This window comes from Phoenix dactylifera, chromosome 7, assembly GCF_009389715.1.
Source record: "Phoenix dactylifera cultivar Barhee BC4 chromosome 7, palm_55x_up_171113_PBpolish2nd_filt_p, whole genome shotgun sequence".
Lineage (NCBI taxonomy): Eukaryota > Viridiplantae > Streptophyta > Magnoliopsida > Arecales > Arecaceae > Phoenix > Phoenix dactylifera.
This window is the reverse complement of record NC_052398.1, coordinates 2,404,012-2,430,970: the sequence shown is the minus strand read 5'-3', so window position 1 is coordinate 2,430,970 and position 26,959 is coordinate 2,404,012. Positions and strand designations below refer to the sequence as shown.

General features: G+C 40.1%; 4 protein-coding genes and 1 long non-coding RNA gene across 7 annotated transcripts; 4 read left to right on the top strand and 1 right to left on the bottom strand.

Moving 5' to 3' along the window:
- Positions 1-312: 312 nt before the first annotated feature.
- Positions 313-6,883, top strand: LOC103710408 (two-component response regulator ORR23-like). 2 transcript variants are annotated; one of them, XM_008796105.4, is made up of 7 exons: positions 314-995; positions 1,328-1,480; positions 1,807-2,220; positions 2,342-2,418; positions 2,841-3,861; positions 3,970-4,121; positions 6,015-6,883. In XM_008796105.4, the coding sequence occupies exons 1-7, from the start codon at positions 875-877 to the stop codon at positions 6,084-6,086; spliced, it is 2,010 nt and encodes a 669-aa protein (XP_008794327.1). In that variant the 5' UTR covers positions 314-874; the 3' UTR covers positions 6,087-6,883. The 2 variants fall into 2 exon arrangements, with proteins under 2 accessions (XP_008794326.1, XP_008794327.1); XM_008796104.4 differs by having other exon boundaries at positions 313-995; positions 2,841-4,121.
- Positions 6,884-8,817: 1,934 nt separating this feature from the next.
- On the top strand, positions 8,818-10,606 carry LOC120111288. The gene is made up of 2 exons (XR_005512424.1): positions 8,818-9,304; positions 10,090-10,606. It is a non-coding gene; the product is annotated as an uncharacterized LOC120111288 (long non-coding RNA).
- On the bottom strand, positions 10,229-14,283 carry LOC103710409. The gene is made up of 3 exons (XM_008796106.4): positions 13,983-14,283; positions 12,250-12,273; positions 10,229-10,791 (listed from the first exon to the last, which is right to left on the bottom strand). The coding sequence occupies exons 1-3, from the start codon at positions 14,188-14,190 to the stop codon at positions 10,490-10,492; spliced, it is 534 nt and encodes a 177-aa protein (XP_008794328.1). The 5' UTR covers positions 14,191-14,283; the 3' UTR covers positions 10,229-10,489.
- A 4,295-nt stretch (positions 14,284-18,578) lies between these two features.
- LOC103710410 (temperature-induced lipocalin-1) lies at positions 18,579-19,621 on the top strand. Its single transcript, XM_008796107.3, has 2 exons — positions 18,579-19,048; positions 19,175-19,621. The coding sequence occupies exons 1-2, from the start codon at positions 18,668-18,670 to the stop codon at positions 19,358-19,360; spliced, it is 567 nt and encodes a 188-aa protein (XP_008794329.1). The 5' UTR covers positions 18,579-18,667; the 3' UTR covers positions 19,361-19,621.
- A 4,537-nt stretch (positions 19,622-24,158) lies between these two features.
- Positions 24,159-26,361, top strand: LOC103710412 (protein transport protein SEC13 homolog B-like). Of its 2 annotated transcripts, none has more exons than XM_017843617.3 (2): positions 24,159-24,309; positions 25,082-26,361. In XM_017843617.3, exon 2 carries the CDS (start codon positions 25,169-25,171, stop codon positions 26,075-26,077), a length of 909 nt encoding a protein of 302 aa, XP_017699106.1. In that variant the 5' UTR covers positions 24,159-24,309; positions 25,082-25,168; the 3' UTR covers positions 26,078-26,361. The 2 variants fall into 2 exon arrangements, with proteins under 2 accessions (XP_017699106.1, XP_017699107.1); XM_017843618.3 differs by having other exon boundaries at positions 24,212-24,309; positions 25,086-26,361.
- The last annotated feature ends 598 nt before the right edge of the window (positions 26,362-26,959 follow it).

Sequence of the window (26,959 nt, the reverse complement as noted above, 5' to 3'; positions counted from 1 at the left end):
ATCTAATCAAATTATCCTAAACAAATATTTATACAAGCTAGTATTCAACACAAGACTCGCACGGACATAAATTATTCCACGCGCTACTGATTCCTGGTATTTATCAAAAATTATTCTCACAAAAATGGGTATAAAATAGTATAATTGCTATATGTTATTAATTGTAACATCTCGTTTGTATTTAAATGTAATAAATATGGCCCATGGGGCATACTGCATCAATAACATCTTTAGAAAAAGCTGTCAAAAAATTAATTAAATAAACAAAAGCTATGCTTTTTTGTTTTTCTAATTTCCTTCGGCTAACTAGCTTCCCTAGATTCCAGCTTTCCTGCTCTAGAAATTATTGCTTGGGTTCTCAATTGATTGCAGGGGAAAAAATCAAGAAATAAAGCTAAAAAGAAATTAGGTCTCAACTCCACCGCTACCAATCTCTGTTGTTGCTTTCCCCATTTGACTCCCTTCCAATTCCCATAAAACATTCTTTTCTATCAACCCTTTCCGTCTATGTCCTCTGCCAACCCATGTTCCCTTTGATTCCTTTCAAAGCCTTCATCTTTCCTTCTCTTCGCTCTGTTTCTCGGTCTGGTATCGAGGAGGGACTCGGGATCTCAACGGTCTCTTTCTACTCTTCTCTCTTCTTCCCTTTGATTTCTTTCACACTTCCTTTTTCTGTCTGCCATGGGGTTCTCTTTGGAGCTCTTTCTAGGTTCCTAAAGGGAGTTCAGAAGGTTGAGTGAAGGACTTTTAAAGTGCTCTGAGAGTTGAAGCAGCTCTGTGTTCAGTTCCAAGGTGATCCTTTTCTTTTGTTTCCTTGCTTTTTTTTGGGCGGAAACAATTGGAGGAGGTGACGGTAGAAGAGAGGAAGGGGAGCATGGGGAGAGAAGGTGCGGCCAAGGACCAGTTTCCGGTCGGCATGCGGGTTCTGGCCGTAGACGATGATCCGACCTGCCTCAAGTTGTTGGAGATTCTGCTGCGCCGCTGCCAGTATCAAGGTTGGATCTTTTTTACTCCTTTTTCCTCTTTACTTCTCTCTTCGTTTAGTTTTGTCGATGCTGGTTTCGGATTTAGTCATCAAGTGACAAATTAGTACAGTTTAGTAGGTTTCCACATGAAAAGATTTGAGCTTGATTTGCATTTGATATCTTGATTGTGTTAATTGATGGGGTGTTTTCCTTTGACTATTGATTTGTATATATATTTGGTGTCTTAATTTTCTTTGGTCTGGGTCAAGTTCGGATTTCTTTTCTTTTCTTTCTTTTTCTTTCTCTCTTTTTTACAGTTTAACTGGGATCTGCTTAATTATTAGTTCGTTTGGTTCTTCTAGTTACGACGACTAATCAGGCGATCACGGCTCTGAAGATGCTGAGGGAGAACAGAGACAGGTTTGATCTGGTCATCAGCGACGTCCATATGCCCGACATGGATGGTTTCAAGTTGCTGGAGCTTGTGGGCCTCGAAATGGACCTCCCGGTCATCAGTAAGTCTTGGATATTGTCTCATTTTACCAATCATTCTAATAATAAGGATACTATTAATCTTCTTTGACTCAAAATTTCTTTATCTTTAATGATGAGTGTGTATTGTGTCTGTGTGACAAGTAGGTTTATAGGTGGAATGTGTTTAGTAGCGATAAGAAAGAATTTTGTTTTAAAAAATGTTTTTTAATACTCTAATTGTGCATTGTCGCATCACCAAACTACCTATTTGATAGATTGAGATCTAGTTTTTATGAATTATATAGAATCTGGAAATTTTCAGTTGATGCTAAATGCAGTTGCTAAACTAAGAAAATCAATAATACAGTGCTATCAGCGAATGGCGAGACCAAAACCGTGATGAAGGGGATAACACATGGTGCCTGCGACTATCTACTGAAACCCGTTCGGATCGAAGAACTTAAGAATGTATGGCAGCATGTAGTTAGGAGGAGGAAATTTGACCACAGAGATCACAATAATTATGATAATGTGGGTGATTCTGAGAAACCTCAGCATGCAAATTCTGAAGGTGGGCAGGATCATATTCCTAGTGAATCATCTGATCATGGTGGGAAACTTAACAGAAAGAGGAAGGACCAGAATGAGGATGAGGATGATGATGGTCAGGAAAACATGCATGAGAATGCAGATTCATCCGCTCAGAAAAAGCCGAGGGTTGTTTGGTCTGTTGATCTGCACCGTAAATTTGTAGCTGCCGTCAATCAGTTGGGAATCGACAGTAAGATTTTCCTGCCACAACAGTTTTTTTTTTTATTGCCATTTCATGTTAGGACTGGACTGAGTATTACTGAAAACATTCACACTTAAGTCTTATGTTTCTGTTCATCTTTCTGTTACAGAGGCTGTGCCTAAGAGGATACTTGATCTTATGAATGTTGAAAAGCTCACAAGGGAAAATGTTGCAAGCCACCTACAGGTACTCCATTTCTTTTGCTTGTTGATTTCCTTTCCCCTCCTCTTTTTTTCTGAATTGGCATGCTATGTTGGTATTGGGTTAACACTGCCTACAAGTCCACTGCAGTCGTTGCTACCATTCTTAAAAAACATTGTAATAGTTGCCATGGGAAGTCTTTCATGTACTGGTGCGCTGATAAATGGGGGCTTTTGTACTTGATGATGCCCTGAACATTAGTAGATGTATCGAGTTGTCTAATTAGTCAAGTCCTCTTGAATGATTACAGAAGTGAAGGACCGAGGTTTTAAACAAAGGAGCACATTTAGTAACATTACCCTCCAATTAGGAAATATAGTTATCCGTCCCTCCTTCATACAGTTTCATCTCTCATCACAGGACTATATTCTTGCTCTGAAGCTGACCGTCAAATGTTCTGGTTGCAGAAGTATAGGCTTTACCTTAAAAGACTTAGTGCTGTGGCAAGCCAACAAGCTAAAATGGTTGCTGCTTTTGGGGGTAGAGACCACTCCTATTTACCTATGGGTTCATTGGATGGATATGGAAGTTTTCATACATTGTCTGCTTCTGGTCAGCTACCAGCCCTTTCATCTTTCCAAACAAATGGAGGGCTTAGTGGAACAAACCCAGCGGGATATGGACTGCGTGGGTTTACTGCCTCTAGAATAGTTCAACCTGGACGCGTCCATGGCAACACAAGCAATCCTATCAATGATCTTGGTAAGCTTCAGCGCATTGATCTACCAGGAAGCCAACATGGGAATTTGCTCCAGGGGATGCCCACGGCATTGGAGCTAGACCAATTGCAACAACACAAGACGATGCAGGACGCAGATATACATTTGCCTGGTGGTTTCTCTGGTGCTGGACTGTCTACTGGTAGCTCCAGCAACATTTCTGTCAGTGTAACAAACAATCCTTTCTTATCACAAGCACATCAGCAGCATATGCAGTCAATGGTGTTAGGCAATCACTCTTCTGTAGGAATGTCTGTGAACTCGGACCCCTTCCAAGTGAGTGTTGGTGGTTCTTCCCATGTGCCTAACCTTGGTAGATGCAATGAGACCTGGCAGGGTGATGTTCCATTAACTGGGCATACATCCAACTCTTTGTCTACGAGTGCCCCTTTTCATCATGATGACTTAGCTAATATGGGAGCCAATGTTCCAGTAGGCTCGCACATAGTCAACAATCCTCTGAACGTTTCTTGCAGCAACGTAGTAGCAGCACCTCCGCATGATCCTGTGACTGGAGGAGATGTACAGTGCCAAGCCAGGTCTTTTGGTGCGAATATGATGATAATGCCTTCAGCTTTAGATGGAGACTCAAAATTCTTGAACTTCGGAAATGCAGGCGTTTCTAAACAGAAATTGGAGGAGCCAAATCAAGATCATATTCGTGAACCTAATCTTGTACTTAATTCTTACTTAAATTCTCCGTCATCAGGTAATCTTATAATTGGTCCTATTGCTGAGAGTCAGAGACTGAACAATGGCCATTTTAACAAAAAAATGGACTTACATGGGGTTGGCCAAACAAATTTTATTGTTCCAGATCCGACACAGAATTGCAAGATTGATAATCCAACCACCAATATCCAGTTGACCCACAAGGAGGAGTCTATTTTGGAAACTTCAAAATCACAGGGTGGATTTTATTCTAATGGTTGCAGCTTTGACGATCTAGTCAATTCCATGATAAAACCGGTATGATCCTTTTTCATTTGTTTACATGTTGCTCTAGATGTTACTCTTTTTGTCTTGTCTAATATCACTAATTATTGGTTGTGTGTTTCTTGCTGAAATGCTTACTTGTGGTGAGCAAAGTTCTCAACATAAGGTTTTATTTGGAAGAAAAACATATCTGATGTTTCTACAAATAAAATATAAACCATCATATATTCAAAAACTGGGATGCTGCTCTGCAGATTAAAGTAAATGGAATCCAAATCTTCAACTAAAAAATAGATCGCTGTCAGCCTCCATCTTTTTCCGTGGTTTCACTGTTCATCTTCCAAATCCATATCACAACCCTCTGCCAGCATTATTCAGCTTTGCCACTGTAAGGGGCGTGCTCCTCTATGGCAAAGCAGTGGGGATCACAAACCCAAGCTCCGACAAATCAGTAGATATGGATGCCCTTGGGACAAATTTGAACAACCCAAGGAGTTGTAATTCAAGCAAACAACTTTTTGGTTAATGAGCACCAGCTTGGTTGTCAGATTTTGTTGAAGCTCTATTGGTTATTAGTTATGAATGTAAGACTTCATTGCATCATGGGGATCCAAATTAACAGTGTGATCGGAATACTTGTGTACAAAACCTCCATATTTTATTATTTGCGATGGTCTGAGGCCAACTATTTGAGGCTATGCACTGTGCAACCTGAGGAGCAATTGTTGAAGTTAATGCAAGTTTCTCATTAGGAAGTGAACCAATAACCACTTACTTGCAGATCAACATGCATATAGAGGGTTATCATGGCCCTCCTATGAGTGCTGACTTCTGATTGGAGCCATGATACTTATGCTGCACCACAACCTCTTATTTATTTCATCACATAAGTTGAACAAGTGGACTGCAAATTATGCTTCTCTTCTTGCTGCAGAGAAGGTTGCATTGCATGCGCTACTACTGGAGTATTACTTCGTTGTGGCCCTTCAGCAATTCATGAAGTCAAAGAAGTAGTGTATATGCGGATGAGTTTTTTATGATACCTGAACAGCATATCTCTTAGAAAGTTTTTTCAAATGAACATACTATGAATTAAGACCTCATACAAGGGTCATTGGCTTGGTTGTTCTTATCAATATATGCAACTTTAAAATGGAATATTCAAAATAATCTCGGAGTATCTAACACTGCTATGATATTCGAGGTTTACAGATTCATTGTGGTTAGGAGGAGACTTCTGTAAAACGTGCAAATGCTTTATTTGGAATGTTATTAAACCTGGCAGGTTACAAGATCGTATCTCTTGGATTAAAGTTAGGATATGATAGCGGAAATATGGTTGAGGTAGTTTTGTCAGTTTTATTTGTGGCTGTTACTTTCCTGCACATTGTTGGCTCATCCAATCTTTCCCATCTTTACTGTTGATTTGAAGAAATATATTTTCTGCTCCAAATTCTAATATACACATGAGCTTTTCTTTCCGTAGGATAAGTTGCCTTTTCACTGTAAAGATATGAAACTTCAGGGTCGATTATGTTGGTAGAGGAGCTCTTCCATAATTTTTTGCTAGTATAGCATCAAGTGCCACATTCTAAAAGACATTCTCTCTTGTGAGAGTGCATTCATTTCACGTCAAAACTAAATTCTGGCATAAGGTACCAATTAAACCGAGTACTGACAATATAAATTCAATTTATTCTTCCTATTTATTTTGATGATTTGGATGATGGTGGGTTGGATTTATCTTTAAAAGCTTATTTCTAAGAGAATCTGGTTAGGTATATTCTTTCTTCTATTTTAAGAGTTGTTTTTTTTTCACCTTTCTACCTTTGCATGTTTCGATTTTTCTTGGTTCACTTTTGTACTGCAAAATTTGCAGCTGTGATGTTTCTCAGGCATCTAACTGCATTACCTTGTGCCCTGCAGGAGAGGGATGACATTGCATTCATGGATAATGACATAGGATGCGACTTCTATTCTCTAGGTGCCTGCATGTGAAGCCCTTTATAGGTTGGTTGGTGCTGCTTTCTGGTGGAGGAGTTTGCTACATTATGTTGCTAGTCTCTGTGGCACAAGATTCCAGCTGCCATTGCTGCTACTATTCTCTCTAGAATGATTTATTGTTGTGTAGACTAGAATTGTTAGATAGCAGGTGGTCTTGCATCTGGAATTTTGTGATGCACAACCATGGATTTTGATTTGCTGGTTTCCATAAATTATGATGCTAGTGATTTGGGATGCATTGTGCTCTTAGAACCAATTTCTAGTCTCCGTAATTTCCATGGCTGAATTAGGTAATCTTGCAATGCTTTGGGGAGTGCAATCTCCATTACTGCATGTTGCTGAATATTCCATAAGATCAGAGCGCACAACTTGACTTTCATAAATCTGATCTCTCATCATTCAGGTTCCAATTTACAGGTATCATAGTGGTGGCAGACAGGTTTGTGGCAATGAGAGGTCTGCCTGGCTGTGTGGCTTTCATCTCAATGCAAAGATGAGATATTAGAGCACGAGCTGCGGCGACCCTCTGATACTCATTAGAATTTAAGCTGTAGGGAAAAGCAGTTTGATGATGGTGTTAAAGCTACAAGAAAAGTACATAATAGCATGTAAGTTAAGCCCAATGGTGACATCATATGACAATCTCGATGCTTGTGTTTGACATTTTTGATGTTCATTTGCTATAATGTATTACTTTTCCAATTTTAAACCTTTATATCTTATAGAAATTAATCTGCAAAAGAAACTATTGTATTTGGCTGAGCAATGAAATGATTCAGTGCTGTTATTTCGCAGTTATTGTTTTTTATAAAATAATACTAGCTAACAGCTGGTGCTACACACTTGTATTGCACCAACAACATGATGCTTAAATGGTGGGATATTGAACACTTGTAATGAAGCAATTAATGGCTAATAACAGTTCCAGCCGAGACAGTTATGTAGCTGTCCACTCTTCACCACATACTCTTCCCTGTTTTTTTTTTCTTTCTCTTGATTGTTTTTTATTATGCATTTATTAGGTGAATGGTCTAAAGTAAATGGACTACCTACATTCTCACAATAAAAGATAGGGCCAGCTCCTAATGACGGGTCATATGGTAATGACGTTGTTTAAATCATTCAGGCATCTAAAGGACCTACAGATGTATGTGCTAATGGCTCTTCTTCTAGGTTCTGATGCTGGATTTGATGAATGCTATACTCTGTGTTGAAAGGATTATTAGCTGAACAATGACAGTGTAATAAAGATAGGTAGGTGGCTTTATTAGTTCTGAAATGTTGAGGACAAGGAACCTTATCCCGGTGGGATGGAGGTTTACGTCTTCTTGGCAGGGTTTTGAAAGGAAGAAGAGTAGTCGGGTGCCACCCTTTGCTTTGGAATATTCGGATTATGGTAGATAGAGACGTCACTTTTTAGGCCAAGCATGTATATAGAGAGACCAATAGAGCTGTAGATTGGGTGGGCTTATATGTGACTGACCACTCTAGAGGGCTTAATAGGTTAGTGAGAGAGAGTTGCTTAGAGCGCTCTGCAACTTATCTTTTAACTTTTTGGATATATTCACACTAGAAATGTATGAGTTATCCATTATAACAAAAAAAAAAAGAGTAAAAATAATTAAATATTGTTAAAATGATCTTTCCTAAGTAGAAGTAACCAGACATCACGTTTTTAGAGTCAATTCAAGAAGGAATGTTTCTTTCAAAGCTTTAAGACCAAAAAGTTGTCAAACACCTTTTCTATTAAGAAGAGCACAACCCAACTTTAATTAGGAATTTGTTTAAATTGGACATGGACTAATGTCGCCTCTTGCCAATTAATCATAGTTGAGTTGGTTTTGCAGTGCCATTAGGATTTCATATTTTCATTAGTTGTGTGGATGGGTGAGATTTCTATTATACCTAAGCTTCTTTATCATGGTGAACTATGAACCATGCATGCATGCCATCGAGCGCAAATTTTGTACAGCCAAGGATGCTTTAGGTGTTACAATTGCCCACCATAGAAAAAAAACAAAGGAGTGCTACAATTGGGCACAATATTTTGCATCAATCAGGACCTAACATTGAGAGCATTTAATTACAATGTTCCATGGCATGGTCCAAGCGTGCAATCATAGTGGACATAACATCTTCATATATTGCTCTAAGAGAGTAACTTGTGGGTTGGGTGGTACATACTTTCGGTTAGTTGGCTGCAGAGGCCCGGGTTGGGCCGACGCCTATCAGGCCTGGAGGGCTTAAGGTCGGGCTGTAGGCCTGGCCCTAGATGGTTTGGGCTCAGGTTCGTATTATGGAACCTGCATAAAAACCCGGCCTATCCTGGGCCGCCACCCGGAGTCCTCAAGCCTGGCCTGGCCCGCCCAAAACCCACTACCGCCCCCGTCTCCGGCCTCCCGCACGCTCCAATCTCACTCTCTCCCCAAAGCCCGGTTCGAGCTTGGGCCAGACTTGGGCCTAATCCTGGAAATATTTTTGACGTCTACATGCAGTCTACAGTTAGAAAATTGGTAATGGACCGGGCCTCGATGTATGTAAATCCGGTCCGACTCGATCCAGTTTCAACCTTGGCTCCAGAGGTCCGGGTCTGTTGTCCCTTGCTAGAGAAATTAAATTTTGTTCCCCAAGCAAATTAGGAAACCTATTAACAAAGAAAAATTTATAGATCTCTTTGATGTATCGTTCATATTGATGCCTAACGTGTCAAAGCCGGCCACACCAACCTACTCCCAACGTGGATTGTCTTCAGTTAGGAGGCCGGGGCCCCTGCCACCCTAGAATTCTCTTGGGCTTAATGAACTTTAGGTCATCCCCATCTCCGTCCCTCATCCTCGCCTCTGCCGTTCTCCTTTCAGACCTCAGACGGCCAGAACTAGAGGACCTCTGAAGCAATAATGGCCATACAGAGGGAGTTCTCATCGCAAAGACGACAATAATTTACCCAAGAGCTCACCCCCACGAGGCCAGAGTTATCCAGCTCTCAAATGTAGACAAAAAGTGCTCTTTGCTCATGTACTGGGTGTTCTTTTACAGGTCGCATCCACTCCACCAGGGTCCGTCAGCTAGCTCTCTTTTCTCCTCCTTAAAAAGGGGCCTGGAGGAGACCCCGTCGGCCTGGTACCCAGCTGCGGGAGACTGTCCTTAAGCCCAGCCACCACTGGGAAGGCTTCCACTCATTTGAAGATCTCAGAGCTTGGAGACCTCTCTTGGTACAATGACTTCTGTTACAGCTTAGAATCATGCACCATTTTCCACATATTGTATACACAATTTTGGTATGATATCACAACTGCCATATATTGCATGCACAATCTTGATATATCGGCTTATATCAATTTCCAAAAATCATGAGATTTGGTTGTTATATTCAAAATTAGTATTTATATCAAATCATAGGATTTTGCTATTGTATTATACTATATCTGATCCCTAATATCTTTTTCATACTTATGGAATTTTATTGTTGTATTCTACTGTATCTGGAGGCTCAACTTGTATATAAAGCACATCATTCAAATCATATGTTCGATACAAATTTTTATGGTGTCAGAGGGGAGTTTTTCTTGATCAGTCAACTCCTCTTTCTTATTCTTCTATTATCCTCTGGGTGTTTGTTTTTCTTTGCCATGTATTCTCCATTTAATAATCATAACCTCTTCTACTGTTATTTCTAATCCTAGTGCTGATATAACGTTACCGTTCTTTCTCACCACTTAGATAACCGGTGATGTCACTCCTTGGCTTATATTCATAGTTTAGTGACTAATAAATAGGGCAACACTCCGTGGCTTATATTCATAGTTTAGTGACTAATAAATAGGGCAACAGCTTCCTACAGGCTGCTTCCAATGTTCTTGTCTACCTAGTTAAAACCCTTAATTTCCATTATCACCACATAACTCGTTCATACTGTTTACATATTAGCAGAAGTATTTGAGCACATTTAGTTGAGGAACATAACTTCCAGATGAAATAAAATCAATTGCTGTATCAGATGATGAAAAGGTCAAGCTGCTATGCAAAATGGTAGATTTGTCATTCACCATACAATGATATCAACAATTTCGACCTTACAGAGGCCATCCAGCTGCTAAGATTAGTGGCAAAAGAAACATCAGTTGGCACCAACTAAATCAGAAACAGAGACAAGCAAGATATAATAAGCCAGGGCTGCAGAATTTGGTTGCAGCAAATATATACAGCATATTAGATTTGACATCGACTAACCCAAGGCATGCATCTACATTTTGCCAAAAGGAGGACATACTACAGACACTCTTAGTGCTGTCCATCATCAAAAATATAGATAGACATTACAGTTGTTCATCGCTATTGAAGAAACACCTGCTATGGCTACAAAGAGCAAGTAGGGGAAAAGCCTACTAAACTATAAGTCATCCATCTTGCCAGCCCAGTTGACGGGCCCGCCGCTCCCAGAGTGCTGTAATCTTCTTCTCCTTTGCCAGGGCTGCCTCAGCCTGCTCTCTGGCCTCCTCACATGTCTCTGTTGCAGCATTGCACTTTTCAGCCTCTTTTTGATACTGGGAAGCCAATCTCTTTGCTTCAACAAGGGTGGCATTCATGTGATAGGTATGCTCCTCAGCAACATCCTCCTGCAGCTTCAGCTCCTCTGTGAGGAGATCCACAAACTGCTTCTCCATCTCCTTATTCAGCTCTGGATCATGTTTCCCACAATCTGTCATGTGAAACAGTATATCCACCAGCAAGTTTGATAAGAATAAAGAATAGTTCTGGTTCATATTATAAACCGAGACACCATTACACATATAGAAGTTGAAGGGGGCAATAACAGGGTCAATGACAATGAAGCAGTGACTTTGTGCTGATTAAATACTCTCTCCTTTAATATCACATGCATGGATGGTGAACATAAAGCCTTTAAGCAACTGAAGAAGCAGTGGATGGAATAGGCTAGGCTGGAGCTTGTAGATTCTACAATCCTGTGGTTTTTCAGATGCCACAGTTTATTTTAAAAATAATGGTGATATTCCATTAATTGACGCAATAGGAACTGCAACTCAACAACCATTTCAAGTGCAGCTACCATCCATATATGGAAGACCCTATTCATATCATAAACAGGAAGTCGAGCACATTTATGATGCTTAGATACAATGAAATTTTACTCTCTGTTGCATACAAGGAACGTTTTCTCAGAATGGTGGGTAATGTATGTGTCTACGCAGGTTAATCATTTCTGTTGCATAAGTTTGACAAAACCTTTTTTCATAATTTTTTTCCTCCAAATTTTCCACATTCTAATTTATCTTTTCTTTTTTCCTTTTCACATATTTTCTTCCATGCTCAACCTCAGCACCAGGAAATTTTGGTAATAAAAAGACGCTGAACTTGAAAAGTGAATCACCTAATCCTACCAACTATGAAATTTACTCACAAAGATTTGATCTGCTTTGAGTTAACCTTCACAAAGATCTTCCTAAAGAAATGATGAAGCAAGCAATAACATACATGGCTCCCATTCCTTTAGTGCATTTGCAAAGAACAAGCCAAGAGAAGACAAACAAGAACAGTGCCTCTCAGACCACAAAGTATCATAGTAAGCAATAAGGAGGCCAAGCTGCCAGGATACCTCTTTAAGTTCATTCTGCATTTATTAGCACAATCTGAAGTTACTCCATTCTACAATCAGTTACCTTATCATGACAATTATTTTTGCTTCTAAATATACAAAAAGATAAAATTATACTAGGTCCTACCAATTATCCATTCTCCCCAACTCTTGGTTTTATGATCCATCCACTCTTAAGCCATCTATTTCTTCGAAATAATTTTCAGAGTCAAATTGTTAGAGGGATGAGGACTATATCAGCATGGAAGCAGCTCTACAAGATGACAAGAAATAAGTTGAATATTGAGGTTTCCACCTTCACAAAAAGTGAAGAAAAATCCACATGTCATTTTGTTCCATGCAGCAAATACAATGAGGCAGTTCCTGAATGCTTAACACATCAAATAAGTGAAAAGAGCTATGCACGAATTAAGCACCATATCTTAACCTCTTTAAAAACATATATATATATATATATATATATATATATATAGAGAGAGAGAGAGAGAGAGAGAGAGAGAGAGAGAGAGAGAGAGAGAGATTGTTCATGGGACGAGTTTAGACCTGTAATGGAGAGGTTTATTAATCCTGCAAAAGAATAAAATATCAATAAGCCACCAGTTGGAATGCTAAACATACTGCAGAAATCACATAATTCGGAATAACAAGAATCAAGAAGATATAAATGCAGTCATCAAAAGAAGACAAGCATTTCTGAATGAATAGTTTGCAGTAAAAGTAAGTTCCTTTCAAAGCATAGTATAATAAAATATGAAAATGTAGCACCCATTGTAATCGATTTTACAACCAAACAGCTTATCAGACAGTTAAAATATATAAAACCTTTATTTTACTCATGAATATTGGATTTATGAATGAAATAGGGGGAAAAAGAGATCCTTCAAAATGAGATCGTTCATACTGCCTTAATAGGAAGGCCAGTTCAAAACGCAAGGGTAGAAGGAAAGTCACAGAGGAAAAAAGAAAAACAAAACAAACAAATATATATAGATAGATAGATAGATATATGAGAAATCATTAAGGCAAGAGAACTGGGTTCCTGAATACCGAGGAGTTAGCCACAATGTTCAGTTCAGGATGTTTGATGCGAATTCATACTCAACAAAGAAACCCAAACATCAATTTTCGTCTTAAAACGTCACAAAAAGTATGATGGATAAATCAATCCTCTCTGACTTACCTATAGTCATCGAAGTGAATCTGTTAGCGTGCCATATATACTCAAAGTGAATGTCTTGCAATCTATTCCTCCCAGGGGAATGAACAAGGAACTCAGATGATATAACGAACTTCACCAGTCAAGTGGGGATGGGGCAAAAGAGGCTAACTTCAGACCTCTAATCTACAGAGCTACAGTTAAAGTTCTAGGCAATTCCTAGAAAGTCTTTTCCAACAAGAGATGAACATGTTGTACGAAGGTGTTTTACAAATAAGAGGTTCCATTTCCCAGTGATTCCTTCTAGCAAATGACTGAACGCAACAAATCAAGGTTCTTGCTTTTTTTGTATGCTTCAGCCTGAACATGAAAGAAAGATATATTGTGCATTAAGATAATCACTTGTTGCTTCTTCAAGAGAAGAGTTGTTGGAAGGAAGGAAGCAAACCTTTTTTTAACCATCCTAATCCATGAATCCCTTCGATGCTACTCTCCGTATGGTGTAGATTATAGACAAATTAGCATGTGATCCTTCCTGCTAGTTGTTTGATGCAACATATCTTTCATAGCTTATGTGGATGAACTGAAGGTTTCAGGGCTGCAAGATATCTTGAGGCAGTCACACGTATAGATACACTAGAAGGAAATGATTACTACGTGGAATTAACAGAGGAATAGGTCAACAGCATATGCCGAAACAATCCAGTTGAAAGGGTAACATTACCAATTTGCACGAAATAACCGTACCAACAAGTCCAAAAAAGGGAAAAAAAAACTCAAAAGAGTTTTAGCTGCAGGAACTAATGATTCCCTCCAGATCTAGCGACCCATTCTGACATCAACGAAAAATACCCAATCAATAGGAAAATTGGATTGTCTTCATCCATCTTCCTCGGCGACACACGATCACTCATTATCAAACCCAAGATCACAGATCGAATGACAATCTCCCTAAATTGAAGGAAAAATCAAGAATGGTTCCCACCCAAATTCAAGCCAGAACCTCGAATCACAACACTGAATGCTAAAGAATCGTCAAAAGCCAGAATAATTTGGCAAAATGAGAAAAAGAAAAAAAGGAATCAAATGAATGGGGAGCATAAAATCAAGAAAAGGGTACCAGGCGTGATCTTGTGGAGGGAGAGGGGAGGGGGGCAGTCGCAGACGCAGGGCGCGCAGGAGGAAGAAGAGTAGGAGGAAATCCCGGAGAAGCGCTTCTTGTATCTCCAGTAGAGAGCTGGGCCCGAGACGCTGAGAGCGGAGGCGATGGCGAACAACACCAGACAGCACCTCACGCACGCCCCCGACCGCCGTGACCCGCCCGACATCTCCTCTCGCTCTCTCTCGCGCGCGCGCTCTCTTTCTCCCTTTCTTTCCTGTTACTCGCTTTGCGAGGGTGGACGGATCTGATCCTTCCAACAAATTCTTTGGAAAGATCTACTGCAACGTTTCAGTGAGTGACGTGAAGAGTTAGTCAAGAAAAATATATATAATTATGTATACGTATAACTATGTGATAGCTTGGTCAATGTATAATTTAACCATGTCAAGCATTACTACTCTTTTTTTTTTTTTGATTCACATCTTATGTGCAGTTGTGGATTGGTACACTACGGGATATTGGCGAGTGTCAACGTATAGTTTTTTTTTATAATAAATAATTTATATAATTATAATATAGATATATTCAAAAAAAATTAAAAAATGATAAGTCTTGAAATGCTTTAGGCACCGCTCCTTTCTAACCCATAGAGCTCTTTCGGAGTAGTTAGCTACATATGAGGCCATCCAATTTGCGGCTCCATTAACCTTTTTATAAACATGCTTTGCTTGAAAGACAACATCGCTAGTTGTCATGGTCCGGATATTTTTGGAGTGTCACATATAGTTTTGACCATTTAGTCCCCATATCAGAAGATAAATCGAGTACATTGGAGAGAGAGAGAGAGGAGGGAGGATTAGGCTAAGTACCCCCTCCTAGTACTCTTTTTTTTTGTGCACTCTTATGTAACCTACAGAGTAATGGGGGCTTAATCCTATGACTTAATTATTTTGACCCAACAATGCCGAGTGAGATCAGATCCTTTGAAAACCCTAGAATCTTTTACCAATCCTATTCCAATTTTCTCGTACCTCGTAGTGGTGAGCCAATGAAAACGCGGGGCCATCAAACCTGTCATCTTGGGATTTCCTTTGATTTTCTTATGTTCGCCAAGAGCCATAACCAATGATCGAAGCGGAAACTACATATGCTAATTTAGGCTTTCTTATATGTTAAATTTTATCAATCATACTTTAAGAAGGTTTTATTTGTAATTATAGGTAATCACACAAACGAGAATGGTTCAGATTATTGTAGAAAGTGAATTAGTTCTTTGTTTAGATTGCGACTTGACGGTTATACTGTGAGAAGAATTTGCAGCTATTATAGCAAAAGCAAATTGAAGCGACATAATGTTAATGTTATCTTTCAGCATGTGCACGGCTTTGTTGCAAGATTCTGGGATCACTTGTGTATATTTTTGTTTTTATTATATATTTATTAAAACTTTGATTTCTTAATTTTGAAATAAATATTAATTTTTATATTTAGTGATGGATAATGATTGAAAGTTTTATTATTTGGTACATCGGCAACTCACATACAACAGGTGTGAGTGGTGCTTAGAAAGTCAAAAGGTAAAAGAGATTGCAAGGGAGACGGGATAAAGGTCTGGTCCATCCAAACAAACTTACCTGAGTGATGAACCGTATAGGAGGCCACCCAATCTGCTGCACTGTTGGCCTCCCTGTAAACATGAGTAGCTCTATGAGAAATGCATTCACCTATCAGGCGGCGAATGTCATGTAGCAATCGCATTTCTCCACCAGTACTTCTGGACCTCTAGATCTCCTCAATCACCGTGGCGGAGTCCTCCTCCAGGATGATACAATCTACTCCTAGCACCCGTCTCACATAGGATATATCCTTCCATACTGCTTTGATCTCAGTGCTATCGATGGACTGGTTGAAGATATGCCGACCCCTAGCCGCCACTAATCAAGCCTGCTGATCTCCGATCTTTCGATTGATGCTATCTCACCCTTTTTTGGAAAAAAAGAATCTTCGTTAGGCACCGTCTTTCTAAGTTGATATCTCACTTCAACACGATCGTAAAGAGAGATGCCAATCAACCGATTGAAATCTAATTAGAGAGTGATATGGGGGAAAAGGCAGGAGAGAGAAGCTAGATGGAGTGGGAAAGAAAATCGCCACCGGAGGCAGACGTCGAGAGAGTAAGCAATATGGGGACCGAGTGGAGGATCTCAAGATTCTCAACCATGGGATCATCTGCAAAGCACCTTCTCTTCACCCATTCTAGGCTCCCTATTGGAAAGGAATGGGATAAGGGACAAGATACCATTACAAGCCCTCAACCAGTCGCTACTTCCAGATAAAGCGAACAGAATGTAGTTGTCCTCCTTTTATAAAACCAGTATCTTAATGTTGATGGCTGAAAATCACTATTAGGGCTACCTATACATGTTCAATTACTCACCAGCCCAGCCCAAACCCTTCTACATTCTTTCAGTTCTTTCCTGGCTTCTTCTGATATTTAGGGTCAACCTCTAGTGAGGTGATAGTTAGGAATAGCAATAGATCGGATGCAGATCAAATAAGCTATTATCTATATCCGTCCCATGCTTATCTCAAGGTAGGATAAGGTAGATAGAGTTAGATAGGATGGGTTAGATAGGCTAGATCGAATAAAGTTGCAAAAATTATTTTTTTATAAATAAAAAATATAAAAATAAATTTTAGTATGTAACATAATATTAAAAAAAATAAGAATTGAGGACATAAAATATAACAAACCAAATTTTTAACTATAATAGAACTATAACAAATAAAAATATTATTCTTTAAGAAGTCAAATACTCTTTAAATTAAGAAAAAACAAATAACTAAGTATCTAAATTTTTATATATTTAATTTCTTTATAAATGAAGTAATTAAGATAAAGAGTAAGAAAAGAATTTATAAAAAGTTATATATTCAAGTTAAAGTTAGATCGGATTTTATTATTATTTGTATTTATTTTGGATAGGTAGGGTCAGGTAAAATCCGGCTTATAAGAGCTCAGCTGAGTTGGATATGCGATGGGGCGAAGAAATTGCCACCGAGAGTCGAGAGACATCCAGAACCTTCCCCGGACCCCCCACGATTGCCTTCATGGGCAAGCAACTCGATCCTTTCAGCCCTTTCCCTCTCGTTATACCGCTCCCAAGCAACCGAAGCATTCGCTTAGGGAACGGTGGAGACTAACTCACACTTGCGGTAGGAATCAACCAACGTCCAAACAGCCATGGAAAGTTCAAAACCACCGTTACCGAGAAAGTTCAACTTTCTCCTCACCCCCCTCTTGCCTTTCCGCCTAAGCAAAAAAAAAAAAAAAAAAAAAAAAAAAAAAAAAGAAAAAAAAAGAAAAAAGAAAGTCCCAACTTTGAAGGAGAAAATTCCAAGGGTGAGGAACACTCAATGTTGTGATGAGTGTACGGAGACTGAGGAGACGATTGATCATATCCTTCTGCAGTGCCCCAGAGCTAGGGGCATTTGGAGCCGATCGCCCACATTGCTGCCTCATTCAGTCGAGTCGACATAGGATTTGATTCATTAGTTGAAAGTGGCCATGCGGCGGCCCAGCACTGTTGAGGCCGGAATCCGGTGGGCATATTTGGCTCATTCTATCTGGCTGGACAGGAATGCAGGTATATTTGAGGGTAGGCGGTTACCCCCGCGGATGGTGGTGGACAGAGCCATGCGTCTTGCCAGGGAGGTTTCTACTACTACCATTAGGTTCTCTTCTGAGATGGCCAGGGACATCTGGGGTACTCTTTCTGCTGTCACAGCGCCCAGGTTTGCCCTAATCTCTTGGGTACCCCCACCCCTTGGTCATCTCAAAGTGAACTTCGATGGTAGTATGTCGGAGGACGAGGTGTCAGGAGGAGTTGACTTTGTTATCAGAGACCATCTCGGCAGTTTGATAGTAGCCGGTGGTTGCCGCGCGCCGGAACTTACTGTAGTCGGTGCGGAGCTGCGGGCAGCCTGGGAGGGGATATTCTATGCGAGGCGGGTACTCCATGCGAGCATATATGCCTTGAGGGAGACTCCTCTGTGGTGATAGAGTAGATTCGGGGAGTGGACAGATATGGACATGGTCATCCTCTTATCCGTGAGATTCGGAGATTGGCTCATGAGCCGAGTGTTTTCCAGGCTTTACATGTTTTTCGGGAGGCGAACAGTGCAGCAGACTGGGTCGCCTCATTTGCTGCTCGGCACTCCGGAAAGGTCATTTGGACATCTGTAGGAGATATTCCTCCTATTTTGTACTCTTTATTTTATTTTAATATGGTTAGATGTATTCAAGTTAGAACTATATGAATTGCCGTTTTTATAGGAGAAATAGAAGAAGAAGAAGAATTATTATTATTCACAATAGGTACCTGGGGCAGTGGTAAGCTCACGGAAAAGTAACCGGAACCCGTTTATCATTCTTCTCATCGTTTCACAGGCACGGCTCTTTATGTCGGCGTTATTGGCTGGGGAGGTCTAGAAACTCCCTTAAACCACGGAGCCCATAGAAATGGAAACGTGGCGCTGGAGATCCGCCACGTGTCCCTCCTTCCCCCTTCCTTATCCACATCCACCTCTTCCCACCTTCGATAAAAGCCCCCTTTTTCCTTTCGACCCAACCCCCTCCAAGCTTCCTATTCCTTTCTCAAAACCTCACGCCATAAACCCTCGTTAAAAGAAAATAAAAGCTAATGGCGCCGGCGGCGACGAAGGCGATGACGGTGGTGAAGGGCCTGGACGTCGAGCGGTACATGGGGCGGTGGTACGAGATCGCGTCGTTCCCTTCTTTCTTTCAGCCCAAGAACGGGGAGAACACGCGGGCCACCTACACGCTCAACCCGGACGGCACCGTCAACGTCCTGAACGAGACGTGGAGCAACGGCAAGCGCGACTCCATCGAGGGGACGGCCTACAAAGCGAACCCGAACAGCGACGAGGCCAAGCTCAAGGTCAAGTTCTACGTGCCGCCCTTCTTTCCTATAATTCCGGTGACCGGCAACTACTGGGTCCTCTACATCGATGACGGCTACCAGTACGCCCTCGTCGGCGAGCCCTCCAGGAAGTACCTCTGGGTATGTTGCTGTTTCTTCTCAACAAAGTTGGTGCTTTCCTTCCATTTTGCTTCGTTTCTCCGGTTTCGAGAGATCCGATCTCTCGTTTAGCCAGGATTTTTATCAGTGTTTTGGTTGTGTTGACAGATACTATGTAGGCAGACCCGCATGGATGACGAGGTGTACAACCTCTTGGTGGAGAAGGCCGAGAAAGAAGGGTATGATGTGAAGAAACTCCACAAGACACCACAAGCAGACCCTCCTCCAGAGGCAGAGGCAGGTCCCAAGGACACCAAGGGCATCTGGTGGATCAAATCCCTCTTTGGCAAATAAATGGATAATGTTTGTACTGGAATAAAAATGAAATGGTAGAGAAATTTCTTCTTTTGGTCCGCTGTAAGTAGCCCTTCCGTTGATGCCGGTGTACTTTTTTACTAGTGCATGTATGTCGTATGTGCGTGGAACAAGACTCGACGTTGAAGATAACGAGTCTTTAATGAAAATTTGGTAGATTAAATATGGACGAAAATAATGATGTAATTCTGGTTACCGTGGTTTAATTATATGATAACGGATTTGATGTCTTCTTTAGCATGATCTGCATTCTTATAGCCTTTTAGCTTACTTTCTACGTTCCACTAGAAGTACATTTAAAGAACTAAGCACTCGTTTGGTTCGCGGAAGAAGGTGTGGTCAACAAAAAAGTAACGAGATGTCTCTTGTTTTGTTGGAGTTTTTAAAGGAGAGAGACGGAAAAGTTATATTTTCATAAGAATATGATTTCCATATTTAATGAAAAAACCTTTCTTCAGAAATTACTTCATTTTTATTTTTTTTTAAAAAGACCTTTCAGCATTAAAGAGTCATTAAAGATCTAATTTTTATTAAGGGTATAGTAGGAATTATACATAACTTTCTCAGGAAAGTGGATGGCCAACCAAAGGGGGGTTCTATATACACCCCCCCTATTGCTAAGGACACCCCCCAAAAACCAAAAAAAAAAATACCCAAACTAACCTTTAGTGTAATTACCATATTGCCCTTGAAATTTTCTCAGTACACCCCCCCTTCCTCCTCCTCCGTTTCGTTTTGAAAAGAAAAAAAAAACACCCCTCAAACCCCCCTTAAACCCCTCGATCCATTTACATCGTTTAGGCGATCTTTGAAGGAGATTTAAGCCCCATTCGAAGCATGGACAAGCAACTAGTGATTTGGGACGAAGAATCGGCCGCAAAGGTACGTGTTCCACCTTGTTTCGAAATTTTTTTTTTTTCACGGTTCGTGCTCCGTTCGGCACTGGATCGCCGAACAAAAGGCTTCTGTTCGGCTGAACAGTGCCGAACAGAAGCCTTCTGTTCGGCAACCCTCAACCGAACTCTTCTGTTCGGCTGCACAGTGCCGAACAGAAGGCTTCTGTCCGGCACTGTGCAGCCGAACAGAAGGGTTCTGTCCGGCTCTGTGCAGCCGAACAGAATGCCGGCGACGAGAGGGAGAAGGGGGAACGGGGGGGTTTTGGGCGTTGGCGAGGTGCTTTGGGCGGAACAGTTCAAAGGGAGACGGAGGGGGTTTGGCCGCCGGCGAGGTGCTTGAGGCGAGGTTTTTTGGGCGGAAAGGAGAAGCCGGCGGGTGTTTTGGAGGGGAAGAGCGGGGTGGGGGGGGGTTTGGGGGGTGTAGAAAGCAATTTAGGTGAGGGGGTGGGGAGGGTGGGGGGTAATTTAGGAATTTTTAATTTTTTAGGGGTGTCCTTAGCAAATGGGGGGTGTAGAGAGTATTTAATTTTTTTTTTAATTTTTGGGAGGTGTCCTGAGCAATAGGGGGGTGTATATAGAACCACCCCCAACCAAACATAAGCATTTTGAAAATTTGTCACTTTTCCATGATCAACCAAATATGTCAAAAGTACTTTTCTAAGCATCCTCTTTCTAGAAATTTATTTCTCAGGAATTATATTTCTAAAAAAAAATTGTTTCCCGCGAATCAAACGAGCCCTAGGTGTAATGGTGTATGGTCATGTTGTGAACATGTTTGGAACGCCGGACTCCAAAGGCCTTTGCGTGATTATGAGAGGACGAGATGCTCTCGGATGAGAAATTCACGGTGATGGTGGTCTCTCAGACGATAAAATTATATGGAAGCCGTTCTTTTATGTGAGGATCTTCCCGATTTATGATATCCGGCCGTTTATTCTGTGCCAGTGCACAGGACATAGGAAGGATAATGACGGATCGTGAACGTCCACTTTGTGAGCCTTTGATGAGAGCAAAAAGAAAGGATAATGACGGATCGTGAACGTCCACGGCTTGTGTTGAGGTCGATGGGAACCAAAAAGAGGTGAGGTCGGATATGGCCGAGTGAGGAAAAGCTGAATTCTGTCAACCTGCAAGAAATTTAATTATTGGAAGATTTTTGATGGAGACATTTTTCGATGCTTAAATCAGAATAGGAAAACAACAACATAGAAAAGAGAGAATTTGTAAAAAAAAAAAAAAAAATTCTCAGAATGAGCTTTCTTAAGGATTCCTCGTCTACCTCTTTATATAAGGTATACTATATATCTATTATTTAATTTGGTGTGACATGCCTTAACTATATAGTAATGGTCGACACCATATTTATAATGTGGTAATCATCGTGTGCGAGCAGTAAGTCTGTAAGTGCAGTGTTACCATTACTGCTAATTTTTGTTAGCACGGGCAGAATAGCATCTCGATTTTTAGCGAAGTTATTTACCTCGGTTAATACGGAGATCAAGAATATCATTTTAAGTTGAGGTCAAAATATCCAATATTTCTTGATCTCTTGAATCGAAAACAACCACTTTAGAGAAAGGGTGTTAAAGATGGCAACAAATGGGTGGGTGCTTGGTCTCTAAACCAGATGCTAGGGATGGTGATTGGATGCCAGCAACCTACACAACCAAAAGGACTAGTATGGCCCTGATCTTATTCTTGTGGTAGTTTACCATATCAACAGAAACTCGAATGAGAATATAATTCAAACAAATCAGGCGACATTAGAAACCAGATAAACTAACACAAACCTTTAATCAAGATTTTTTCTACGGTGTTTATGCATTGTGTTCACAAGCACCTTCAGAGACTGTTATTAACTGTTGCATATTCTTTACCTATCTTATTCCCCTCTTTATTCAATAGCCTCTCTTTCTCCTTTCTATTTCGTCTCTTGTTTTTTTTTTTTCACAACTATTTTTCTGCGTACTCAACAGTTCTCTTCCCCCTTTGATTGTTCTCAAAATATCTATTGTGGAGTACATATATGTCTACTGAACCTCATTTATGTACAAACATTTATCTCTTAATCAGCAAATATTTCACTGGGGTGATTGTTGCTATTTGTTGCTATTTGCTATGTCTCATCTACCTCTGGCCTGGACAGGAAAACAAAAGACCATAGGAAATGTCAAGACCCTAGTTCCCTTATATTAAACCTAGTGAAAAATAAAATAATTTTTTGTTTTTTTTTAAGCCAAGAGAGGTTCCGAGCCAAACCCAATTTTATGATTTTAGGTCGATGCTACCCAGTTCGAGCCGGAGCTCATCGAGCCAAGATTTTAGAAATTAAAGTCGACGCCGCTCGAAATTAAACCCTAACCTCTTGTCAGAGACGAGAAGTGAGAGATAACACAAAATTTCAGAGTATTCAGCTAGAGAAATTCAAGCTGTGCTGGAGCAGCTATCCTTAGACATCCATTGAGAGAAAATTGCAACGTGGTTTTAGCATTTGTTCAAGAGAAGGCTACGTTTTTCCTACATTTCAATGCCTGAAATCCCAAATAGGTTGTGCAGACATCCAATCCGCTGCCTCTGGTGTGAGATAAATGATATGATGAAGTGCGCCGCATAATAAGCTCTGTTGGATGCAATTATTTTGCATTAAATTGAGACCCACTCAAGACATACTTATTTCACTTTGCTGACATGTCTTGGAGACTTAGAGGATCGAGAAATGCTGGATAAAAAGACATACAGACCTTAAACTTAGCCAAGCATTTAATCAACTTTGAAAATTTTATATAATTTGGTACTCAACAAAGTTAATGAAACAGAGAACAGTATTTCATAGGGTTAAAATCGGATTGGATACTAGTATGTCTATATCCATATTTGCTTTATTTGCCGAATACAAATATGGATGTGGATATTAGTCGGATACAAGAATTCATATCCATATTTATTTTAAACGGATATAAATATAAATCGGATAATTAAATTTTATGACCACGGAATCAAATATATTATCAAATAGATAATAAATCAAGTTAACAGAATGTTAATGTGGTTATTTATTTTTCTTAAAATTTAATAAATTTTATATAAAATTAAATAGAATTATAAATAAAATCAAATATTCGAATACAAATTAAATAGTTGTGTATCCATTTTCGCATCCATTTTTCTTTAACGGATATCGATACAAATATAGATATTAAGATAGATTCGAATACAAAAATAAATACATATTATTCGATCTACTTTCATCCCTAATATTTTACTGAGCTATAACTTCCAAACTCATAATGATATAACTTTCACTGTATTGCGCCCATGCATGCATGCATACGTGTATTAGAGTCCAAGATTGTCATTTGCCCCGGAGAGTGCATAGGGCCAACCAACAAACTTTAGCAGCAATGCAGGGCAGATTATTTTACCAGAAACAAACCCAGATTACACCTTCTTTTGGGAGACTCAGGGATCAATTTTGCATTAGAAAATCTTTTTCGTTATTATATTATAATATACAATACAATTATTACATTATATTACTATTAATTTTATAGAAAACATTGGATTTCTGTTTTTTTTTCCCCAGAATGATGTATATTTCAGAATTCGCCAATAATTTTGCTTCTGGATCTAAATGCACAATGCGTGATATACATTCAAGAATTTCCTATACACATTTGTTCAGACGATCCATATCGTATTTAAATTTAGTTTTAGGAGCAAAATTAGAAAGAACAATAAATATACATTATTCTGTTTTTGCAAAATCATTAAATAAGTAGATCTTTATGCAAAAATCCGTTTTCTGGGTACGTGTCTCATCTCATCAGAATTGGGCAGAACGGAACGGAATGGGACATCGTTATCAACGGAGTTTTTCTCAGGCCCGGGCCGCGGCCTATCCCAAGTTGGGCCTGGTCGGGCTGGAATCGGGCACTTTGCATGATTCATAAACTCCCGTACCCGAAGAAAAGGGATCGAAGGTGAGGAGCGCTGCCCTTCCGGCCGATCTGGCGAGCGCGAGATATCGAAGAGGTAATCCTTTCATCTGTTCTTTGATTTCAAATAATTCCATTTGGCTCTTTGCTTCTGGATCTAGCTATGGCTTTCTTTGTCCGTTTGTGGATTTCTTTGGAGCCTGATTGGGGTTTGTGGATCTCCGCCTTGTCTTGTTTGAAGGAGATCTGGCATGGAAATACTAATCATTCGAGCTGAATACGTTTCACTTGATCCCTGATTGATGTTCTCTTGTCCGAAGTTTTTGTTTTCTAAAGTTTGATCTATCATAAATGTGTGACTTAATTTTGTGGATAATCTCATCTTTGCTTGATTGCTGAATTTGTGTAAAAATATAATGTGATATTTGATAATTTTTGAGCCTTATAGATTATAAGGAATGATGTTGTGAGGGTCGATTCACATATTCTTTTTACTTTGCTTGATCCGATCTTTATCTCAGGTGAATTGGTTATAACCCTGAGATTGTGCCCACTGATAGGTTTGCAGGGATTTAAATCTTAATAGTAGGGTAAGAATCAAGTTTGCATTTTCTTTGGTTTTTTCCCCATAATCTGTCCATTTTGCTATGTTGGTTGTGTTTTAGGATCAGTTGCATTCCTTGTGTAACAAATTCTGGAAAATATGGCAGTGTGTTTAATGAACTGGAAATTGATGCATAAACTATGATATATAATTTCTGATGAAGAAGTCGAGCTCTATACTTATTCATCTCAGCTTTAAATCATGCTTAGCTGCAGCCAAGTTGGGTGGCTACTAAATTCTAATGCCTCCTTGCAATTTTGTCCAGCCAGAGTTGTGTCCTCCACTGGAAGCAACTAAAGAAAAGAATTTGCAACGAATACAAACTTAGAGTTTTCAGTTTAGAATTGGAACAATGCCTTCTCAGAAAATAGAAACAGGTCACCAAGATGTGGTCCATGATGTGTCAATGGACTACTACGGCAAGCGCCTGGCCACAGCCTCTTCTGAATCTACCATCAAGATTATTGGAGTCAGTGGCTCCTCGCATCAGCATCTTGCTACCTTGACAGGCCATCAGGGTCCAGTCTGGCAGGTAGCATGGGCCCACCCCAAGTTTGGATCGATGCTTGCCTCTTGCAGCTATGATGGCCGCGTGATCATATGGAAGGAAGGGAGCAAGCCTGATGAGTGGGCTCAGGCACACATCTTCACTGAACACAAGTCCTCTGTCAATTCAATTGCATGGGCACCCCACGAGCTTGGCCTCTGCTTGGCATGTGGTTCCTCAGATGGGAACATCTCGGTCTTTACTGCTCGAACGGATGGAGGTTGGGACACTACTAGGATTGATCAAGCCCACCCAGTTGGAGTTACTTCTGTCTCGTGGGCTCCAGCAATGGCACCAGGTGCCCTTGTCGGTTCGGGACAGCTTGATCCTGTCCAGAAACTTGCATCGGGTGGCTGCGATAACACGGTTAAGGTGTGGAAGCTGTACAATGGGAGCTGGAAGATGGATTGCTTTCCTGCTCTTCAGATGCACTCTGACTGGGTGAGAGATGTGGCTTGGGCACCAAATTTGGGGCTCCCAAAGTCTACTATTGCTAGTGCTTCACAGGATGGGACTGTGGTTATATGGACAGTGGCAAAGGAAGGTGATCAGTGGGATGGTAAAGTTCTGAATGATTTTAAGGCCCCTGTTTGGAGGGTGTCGTGGTCATTGACAGGGAACATCTTGGCTGTAGCTGATGGGAATAACATTGTTACATTGTGGAAAGAAGCAGTGGATGGGGAGTGGCAGCAGGTGACAACAGTTGAGCCTTAGAAATTCATGTTACTGCTTGGACTTTCTTTTCCTATCCTGTTGGATGGTATGTGGCAACATTTTGAGTAATTAGCTAGTCCTAATTGCTTTGTCAATGGGAATATTTAGATGTTCTTTCAAGTCTTTGAAAAGGTTTGGCCTGGTTTGGCATACAGTGCTCTGATTTCTCTTTTAATACATAAGAACCAGAGACATATGTGGAATTTATGATTGAAATTGTCTTGTTCAACATTTGATATTTTTTCCCCTTTCTTGACTTGATAGACTTCTCATTTTATCTGCATCTTACATATGGTTTTGATGGGTGTTATATTCTTTACTTGCAAAATGCATGTGACTAATGTCAAGTGTTCAGTGCTCTCTCTCTCTCTTTCTCTCTTCCCCCCTCCCCACCCTCTTTATCTACATCACCAGTATGTATTTATGTTCTAAAACTATGAGTTCTTGATGGCCTCAAATGTTACTCTAAGAAATGGTTCTAGTGTTGGTGGATTAGTTTTACTGTGTAATGAGTTTGTCTGTGAATGTTTTGGTTTAAGTTCAAATTTTTGTAAGCAATAAAAAGATGGACCGGAAGATAGTGAATGCTAGCAAAGTTTGGCTGTTGTTGCACTTGGATTTTACTGTTGCTTTTCTTTTATATACATATTCTATCAAAGCCTCTTTCTTTTGTGTGTGTGTGTGTGTCTATATATATATATATATATATATATATATATATATATATATATATATATATATATATATATATATATATATATATATATATATATATATATAACGACGGTCCTTTCCTGGAGCCTCCTTGATTGATGAGTGTCATAGAGGCCTTTTAAAGGAACAAAGTTTTAGCCAAGAGCAGATGGCTGTTTCACGACTTCA

What these genes read in the sequence shown, in the direction of transcription:
- LOC103710410 (XM_008796107.3), top strand. Translation starts at nt 18,668, where the DNA reads ATGGCGCCGGCGGCGACGAAGGCGATGACGGTGGTGAAGGGCCTGGAC. An exon ending in CCTCCAGGAAGTACCTCTGG is followed by an intron (nt 19,049 to 19,174) that starts GTATGTTGCTGT and finishes TTGTGTTGACAG; the next exon opens with ATACTATGTAGGCAGACCCG.
- LOC103710408 (XM_008796104.4), top strand. Translation starts at nt 875, where the DNA reads ATGGGGAGAGAAGGTGCGGCCAAGGACCAGTTTCCGGTCGGCATGCGG. An exon ending in ATGTTGCAAGCCACCTACAG is followed by an intron (nt 2,419 to 2,840) that starts GTACTCCATTTC and finishes TTCTGGTTGCAG; the next exon opens with AAGTATAGGCTTTACCTTAA. An exon ending in TCAATTCCATGATAAAACCG is followed by an intron (nt 4,122 to 6,014) that starts GTATGATCCTTT and finishes TGTGCCCTGCAG; the next exon opens with GAGAGGGATGACATTGCATT.
- LOC103710412 (XM_017843617.3), top strand. Translation starts at nt 25,169, where the DNA reads ATGCCTTCTCAGAAAATAGAAACAGGTCACCAAGATGTGGTCCATGAT.
- LOC103710409 (XM_008796106.4), bottom strand. Translation starts at nt 14,190, where the DNA reads ATGTCGGGCGGGTCACGGCGGTCGGGGGCGTGCGTGAGGTGCTGTCTG. An exon ending in CCTCCACAAGATCACGCCTG is followed by an intron (nt 12,274 to 13,982) that starts GTACCCTTTTCT and finishes ATTCTTTTGCAG; the next exon opens with GATTAATAAACCTCTCCATT. An exon ending in AATAAACCTCTCCATTACAG is followed by an intron (nt 10,792 to 12,249) that starts GTCTAAACTCGT and finishes TTCACATGACAG; the next exon opens with ATTGTGGGAAACATGATCCA.